Below are 8,421 nucleotides of genomic sequence, written 5' to 3'. Positions count from 1 at the left end.
TATTTTATTTTTTGTAGTACTGGGGATTGAACCCAAGGGCATTCTACCTCTGAGTTACATTCTCATCCCTACTTTTTATTTTTATTTTGAAAAAGGGTCTCACTAAGTTGTGGAAGCTGGCCTTAACCTGCTATCCTCCTGTCTCAGCCTCCCAAGTACTGGGATCATGCATGCACGACCGTGCCTAGTGCTTCTTATACTATCAGTGAGAATAATAGTGTCGCCTTTCTCACAGAGTTATGAAGAATCCAGAATGTGCTACACATATGTTCTTGTTGCAGAGATTTATCACTCTATAAAGTCTACGTACTCAACTCTTGAAATGTTATAAATAAAACACAAACTTTAAGTAGTTGTTTCTACTAAAGTGGAAACGTCTGGCTCAGAAGATGAACGTTGGTCACTGGGAACTGACAGAATGGCCAGCAGGGATCTGGCGATAGGCACAGTCTTTTTGTCACAGACTGCGATTGGAATTTTAGGGAACTTCTCTCTTTTTTTATCATTATCTCTTCCTTCACTTCACCAAATGCAGGCTTAGGTCCATGGATGTGATTCTCATGCACCTGAACATAGCCAACACCCTAGTCCTTCTCTCTAAAGGAATCCCTGAAACCATGGCAGCTCTGGGGTTAAAAGATTTCCTCAGCAACACTGGATGCAAACTTCTTTTCTATCTTCACAAAGTGGGCAGAGATGTGTCCATGAGCAGCACCTGCCTCCTGAGTGTCTTCCAGGCCATCACCATCAGCCCCAGGGACTCCAGGTGGGCAGAGCTTAAAGCGAAAGCTCCCAGGTATCTGGGCACATCCAGCATCCTCTGCTGGGTCCTGAGCATGATTCTCAATATTGCTGTTCCTGTGAATGTGACTGGTAAAAGGAGAAACGACAATAACACTAATAAAGTAGACTTTGGGTACTGTTCTTCTAACCCTAGTAACAAAGTAAGAAAGACATTCTATATACCATTGTCATTAGTCCCTGATTTATTCTGTGTGGGGCTCATGGTCTGGTCCAGTGGCTTCGTGGTTTTCATTCTGTACCAACATAAGCAGCAGGTCCAATACATACATAGGAACAAGCCCTCCTCCAGACCCTCCCCTGAGTCCTCGGCTATACAAAGCATCCTTGTCCTGGTGAGTACTTTCATATCTTTGAGCACTATCTCTTTCATTTTCCATATTTGTGTGACTTTCTTAAATAATCCCAGTTTGTGGCTGGTCAACACCTCTACGCTAATCGCTGGGTGTTTTCCAGCTGTCAGCCCCTACATTCTCATGAGCCAGGACTCCAGATTTTCCAGGTCTTGCTGTTCTTGGATGACAAATGTAAAACCCCTTCCTTTGCCTTAAACATGTAAATTGTATGTACATTAAAATATTAGTTGTTTATTATCTACTCTTAGAATTTAAGCATATTTCTGGAACAATTATAGTTGAAGAGAGTTCTAAATAAGACCAACTGAACTCCCTCTGGCTTGCCCAGCTTTACTGAGGTATAAATGACAAATAAAATTATTTATTTCTATCTAGCCAGGCATGGTGGTGCATGCTTGCAACATTAATACTTGTGTGGCTGAGACAGGAGGATTATGCTTCCCAGACAGCCTTAGTTACTTAGTGAGGCCCTCTGCAACTCTGTGAGACCCTGTTTCAAAATAAAGAATTAAAAAAACATAGAATGGGAGGAGTGTAGCTCAAAGGTGAATGCCCCTGGGTTCCCATCCCCAGTACTGCAAAATAAATAAATAAATAAATAAAGAAAGAAAGAAAGAAAGAAAGAAAGAAAAGAAAGAAAAGAAAAAAGAAAAAATAGGGTGGGGTTGTAGCTCAGAAGTAGAATGCCCCTGGGTTCCATCCCCAGTACTGCAAAAATAAGTAAATAAATAAATACATAAATGAATAAAATTATATCTATGGAGTAAAACAAGATGCTTGATAGATGTGTACATTGTGAAATGATTACTTTAGTCAAACCAAACTATTCTGGTCTCAGATATTTTTTGGAAGATGAGAACATTTAAGATCTACTCTTTCAGCGTTTTTACGTAGGAAGTCTGGGGATATAGCTTAGGGGTAGAGCACTTGCCTAGCAGGCCCAAGGCTCTGGAATGGATCCCCAGTGACAAAAATAAATATAGATATATAATAGAGTATGAACTCTAGTCACCATGTTATACATTCAGTCTCTGTAACAGACCTTCCTTCCTTCCTTCCTTCCTTCCTTCCTTCCTTCCTTCCTTCCTCCCTCTCTCCCTCCATTTCTCCTTCCCTCCCTTTCTCCTTTTCTCCCTTTCTTCTGTCCTCTCCCTTCCTCCTCCTTTGCTTCCTCCTCATCATCTGTCTTCTTCTTTCTCCTGTCTCTCTTCTCCTCCTCCTCCTCCTCCTCCTCCTCCTCCTCCTCCTCCTCCTTCTTCTTCTTCTCCTCTCTCTCTCTCTCTCTCTCTCTCTCTCTCTCTCTCTCTCTCTCTCTCTCTCTCTCTCAATGGGGATTGAACTCAGAGGCATTTTATCCCTAATCTGCAACTTTCAGCTATTTTTATGTTTTTGGTTTTATTTCAAAACAAAAAAAAATTTAATCTGGGAGCATAACTTAGAGGTGGAATGCCCCTGAGTTTGATACACAGACACACACACACAGACACACACACACAGACACACAGACACACAGACACACACACACACACACACACACACACACACACACTCCACAACAACTTGGAAATTATGGAGAGGTCATTGAGTATGTAACATTCAATATGAAATAATAAAATAATAAAATTTCCCATAATTTAACTATGGGGCTTTATAAAAAAATCTCATTAAAGAGGAACACCATAATTAAGAAACTAAGCAATTCTCCTGCAGAATAATTAATACACAAAATTAAACCTGAGAATAAGTTTTGGTTCAGAGAGGTGCTCAGGGCCATGTACAAAAAGAAGTAAGTCTTTTTTTTTTTTTTTGGTGGTACTGGAAGTGGAACCCAGAGGCTTTCTACCTCCGGGCTATACTCCCAGACCTATTTTATATTTTATTTGGAAACAGGGTCTCACTAAGTTGCTGAGAGCCTCACTGAGTAGCTAAGGCTGCCTTCGAACCTGTGTGATCCTCCTGTCTCAGCCTCCCAAATGCAGGGATTACAAAATTGCACCACCACGCCCAACTAAGTCATTTCAATGAAATTTGACATTATGAGGTTCTGATTAGTACATTTGAAACTTTTTCATGTTTAGAGGAGCAGAGTGGCCTGCATTCTGTCAGAGAGAACAAAAGTTTCTTTTTCTGATTTTTAGAAGACCTCAAGTGAGTGGTGATGATGAACTACACAGGTGATGCTGACCTAGGCAGCAGTGACCTGGGTTTTGCTTCTGCAGAAGATGCTTTTATCTTGCATATTAATGGGTATTGGACATGTGAAAGGAGTCACATTCCATGGTACACTCTTGTTGCTTAGATGAGAAAAGAACTTTTCATTAATCTCAAAGCAGTGAGGAAATAGCACGTTTTAGAGAGTAAGTAGTATTTTTCTTTTGTTTATGTAGAATGAGAAAGATTTAATTAAACAAATGTTTGCTAGTGATATCAATAAAAGAGAAATGTAGCAACACTGGATATGCACAAAAGCTAGCTTTACATTTAGAAAACTTGAATTCCAAATGAAAGTACCAGGAAATGTTATTCCCACAAATTTGAAGATCAGTGATAAATTGTGAATCATTTCACTTACAGAAGGAGAGAAAATGATATTGGCTATGACTATGCTATGACTTCACTGAAGCTGTGTCATCATTGCGGAAGGAGAGGAAAGTAAAACCCTATGACCCGGCCCTGTAGTGTCCCTCTCCGTTCCCCTAAACCCAGTGCAATCAAAGGAACAATGACGATGAGTCTGGGCTGGAATGTCCAGATTTATATGACATTAAAGAATACTGGTCTCTCTCCTGTATTCTGGGAATGAGGGCAAGTTAGTATTATCCTTAGAAAGCTGCTTTCTTGCAAACGCAGCACATTCCATTGGGTGATGGTCACACAAATGCATCAAAGCAGGCTTAGCTGATGTTACTTCTGTAGTCTGACCCTCTTCTCCCTGTGGGAAAGGGTGGGAACATTGTGGGGAAAGGGCACTATTTTCTGGTGAAGCACCAGAGGCACCTTTGAATCTGAAGTGCACTGGTCCAGCCTGTCCCTGCTGTGCTGGTGAAGCACCTGCCCAACCATGGCCACTGGATTTTCCCTGTTCTCACTTCTCAATAAACCTTATTTCTCACATCATATCTCTCGGTGTTTTCTTTGGTTGCTTGGCAACGTATCCCATTGCACTACCATAACTGGGCTGCAGATGTTGTAGCAGCATTGGTTATCCAGAGCAAAATGATAGTAAATGGGATAAAAGGTTTGATCAGCCTAAATACCTAGGGATAAAAATTCTATAAAGTGATCCCAATCTTTTCTATCAAGCTGTAGGGAAACAATGCAATGAGCGACACAGCTGTAGCTTTCATTATAATAAAAACTTCTCACAATGAATGAGGCATTAGTACAAACCTTTTTTATGTTCAGGTGGACATATTTCAAATTCTGGTCACCAGTTTGTTACCAGGGACACCTTTTTAAAGAATTATATAGCTGAATGTGGTGGCACATATCTATAATCCCAATACTTAAAAGGCTGAGACAGGAGAGGATTGTAGGGTCAAGGCCAGCCTCAGCAATTTAGCAAGACTTTGATTCAGCTGGGGTTGGTGGCGCACGCTTGTAATCCCCTTGCTTGAGAGGAAGAGACAGGCAGATCATGCAGGTTCGAAGCCAGCCATGCCAGACCCTGTTTCCAAAAATAAAAAAATATAAAAATAAGTATGGGAGTGTAGCCCAGAGGTAGAAGGGTTCCATCCTCAGTACCACCAAAAAAAAAAAAATACCTTGATTCAAAATAAAAAATATAAAAAATCTGAGGATGTAGCTCAGAGGCAGAATGCCCCTCAGGTGAATTCCCAGCAATGATAATAAGTGAATAAATAAGTAAAAATATTTTAGCCATTTTTGGTGACACACAACTTTAATCCCAGTACTTGGGAGGATGAGACAGGAGAATTACAGATTCAAGGCCTAATTAGACCCTTTTTCAAAATTATAAAGAGCTGGAGTTATAGTTCAGTAGTAGAATGCCCCTGGGTAACACACACACACACACACACACACACACACACACACACACAGACACAGACACACACACACACACAGGATTATATGTGTTTTGAGGTAAAATTTCAAATACTTCTGAAGGAGCTGCATTTCTTTTTTCCCCCATATGAATCTTTTTTCTGTAAAATACTCGTACTAGTAACCTTGAATTTTTCTAATTCTTTTAGAAATGCAATTACAGATACAAGTCTTACTTCATGTATTCTAGAGATGTTTTTATCTTAGTAAATATAGATTTTTTGCAAATTTAAAAACCTTAATTTAATCAGTGTAGAGAGTCCTCAGAAACCTGGGAATGGGTCGACCATATGATCAAGCTGTACCACTGCTAGGTATCTTCCAAGGAGATTGAAATCAGAAGATTATAGTGATATATGCATATCCATGTTTATAACAGCTCAATTCACAATAACAAAATCATGGATCCAATGTAGGTATCTACCAACAAATGAATGAATAACAAAAGTATAGAATATATACAGAATAAAATTCTACTCAGCAATAAAGAAGAACAAAATGATGTCATTTACAGGAAAATGGTGGATCTAGAGAACATTATGTTGAGATTAGTCAGTCACAGAAAGTGAAAAATTAGACGTTTTCCCTTTTGGGTGGAAGCTAGGGAGAAACTGTGACACAAGGGGGACTCCAGACAAAGGAAAAGAAAACCTAGTGAAATATTGGAAGGGACCTAACAGAGGGAGCTGGAAGAGGGGAGGAAGACTTGATGAGGAACACACTTCAATGGATATGATGTACATACAACAATTTATCAATGACAATCACAGTGTCTTGCATGGGGAGGTGGGAAGGGAGGGGAGTGGGGTGGAAGCTTGGGGAGGGCTCACCTAGTGCCGTGTGCATTTTAAGCCTCTATCACTCTGAACTTCATGATGTATGATTACAATGCATCAATAAAAATCTACTACATTTTTTTGCAGGTCAAGCTACACCCCCTACCCTATTTTTTCTTTCTTTTGAAACCGGGTCTCACTGAGTTGCAGAGGGCCTCACTAAGTAGCTGGGGATATCCATGAACCGTGATCCTCTGGTCTCAGCCTTTCGAATGCTGGGATTACAAGCATGCACCACCATGCCCGTCTTTACTACAATTTTTTTTTTTTTTTTTTTTTGCTCGCTGAAAAAAAGCAACTCCTTTTTTCACTAACATTTTTTTTTTTTTTGGTGGTACTGGGGTTCCTGGGAGCCCTTCTACCTCCGGGCTACGCTCCCAGACCTATTTTATATTTTATTTGGAGACAGGGTCTCTTAAGCCAGTGAGGCTGGCTTCGAACCTGCGAGATCCTCCTGTCTCCGCCTCCCAAGCGCGGGGATTACAAGCGTGCGCCACCACGCCCGGCATTCACTAACATTTTAACATGGGATTGCAGCAATTCAGTCTTATGCTCATGCCTCCCCCTAATTCTAGTTTTCTTGCTATTTATACCATATCTGTAGTTATTTCCTTCACTGGCATCTTGAACCCCTCAAACTCAGCCAACACTTCTTCCAAGATCCTGTTAATGTTGATGTTTTGGCCTCCTCCCGTAAATAATAGGTGTGCTTTGTGGCATGTAGAGTGATGAATTCTGTCCAGAAAGTTTTAAATTTACCTTACCCAAATTCATCTAAGGAACCACAACTACAGAATATTTTTTTTAAAGAATAAGACTTGAAAGTCAAAGTGACTTCGTCTGTGGGCTGCAGAGAAGAGGCTATATTAGCAGGCATGAAAACAATGTTGTTGGTCATCAGAACTCTAGAGTGACCAGGTGCATTATCAATATTTTGAAATAGTTTTTGGATGAGGACTAGATGACAATAGTGGGCTTGAAATATTCATTAAGCTAGTATCACTTCGAATCTCTGTATGATGTATAATTAAGATGCACCAATAAAAGTATAAAACATTTCAGTGAGCTATGTTGAAAACATATGTGCTTTATACTACTTGTAGAGCACAGGAAGAGTCAATTTAGTAGAATTTGTCGGGAGCCTAGGATTTTTAAAATAGTAAATGAGCACCAATTATAATTTAAACTCACCAGCTCTATTAGCCCCTAACAAGAAAATAAGCATGTACCCTGAAGCTCTGAAGCCAGGAATTAGCATTAACAATATAATTATGAAAGTCCTAGATTGAATCTTCTTCTGATACAAGGTGGCTTCATCTACAATGAAAACCTGTCATTGATTGTAGCCGCTGTCATCGATGATCTTAACTGGATCTTCTGGATAACTTGCTTCAGATTCTCCATCAATACTGGTTGCTTCACTTGGCACTTGCATGTTCTGGAGACGGTGTCCTTTCATGAATCAGCCTCTGCTGACTTCAAAGTTTTCTTCTGCAACTTCTTCACATTTTTTATCCTTCATAGACCAACAGTAAGTTAGGGCCTTTATTTGTGTTGCTTCATCTCAAGGAAATATTGTGGCTGGTTTGAGTTTCTACCTAGACCACTAAGACTTTCTCCATATCAACAGTAGGGTTGTTTTACTTTCTTATTATTCATGTGTTTACTAGAGTAGAACTTTTAAATTCCTTTGAGATCTTTTCCTTTGCTTGTCAATCTTTGCTGCTTAGTGCAAAAGGTCCAGCTTTGGTTTTGTATTGGCCTTTGACATACCACCCTCACTAAACTTAATCATTTCTTGATTTTGACTGAAAGTGAGAGATGTACACTTAGAAGTCCTTTTGAGGTTACTGACTTAAGAGAATTAAATAGTATTGCATTTCAGGGAATGGGGGATGAAAAAAGAGACAATAAAATGGATAATGGATGAACAGATAGAACATAGCACTTATCAAGTCTGCCAACTTATATGGGCTCAATTTGTGGCATCCCAAAATAGTTAAATACTAACATCAGTGATCACTGATTACCTATCACCATTACAAATGTAATATTTATTTATTTATTTATTTATTTATTTATTTATTTATTTATTTTGGTGGTACTGGGGTTCCTGGAAGCCCTTCTACATCTGGGATACACTCCCAGACCTATTTTTTTATTTTTTTATTTGGAAACAGGGTCTCTTAAGCCAGTGAGGCTGGTTCCGAACCAGCGTGATCCTCCTGTCTCTGCATCCCAAGCGCAGGGATTACAAGCCTGTGCCACCACGCCCGGCCAGATTTAATAGTAATTTAAAAGTTTGAAATAAACCAGGTGTGGTCATACATGACCATAATCCCAGTACTAGGGTGGCTGATATA

At 39.8% G+C, this 8,421-nt stretch overlaps 1 protein-coding gene across 1 annotated transcript; it reads left to right on the top strand.

Annotated features, from left to right (window-relative positions):
- Positions 1-418: 418 nt before the first annotated feature.
- LOC308268597 (vomeronasal type-1 receptor 4-like) lies at positions 419-1,352 on the top strand (the record flags this gene model as incomplete). Its single annotated transcript, XM_080703713.1, is given in 2 exon segments — positions 419-496; positions 498-1,352. Coding segments are annotated over 2 exon segments (933 nt in total).
- Positions 1,353-8,421: the final 7,069 nt, after the last annotated feature.

Source organism: Muscardinus avellanarius (genome assembly GCF_963383645.1).
Source record: "Muscardinus avellanarius genome assembly, chromosome: 10".
Classification (NCBI taxonomy): Eukaryota; Metazoa; Chordata; class Mammalia; order Rodentia; family Gliridae; genus Muscardinus; species Muscardinus avellanarius.
This window is presented reverse-complemented; position numbering and strand designations above follow the sequence as displayed.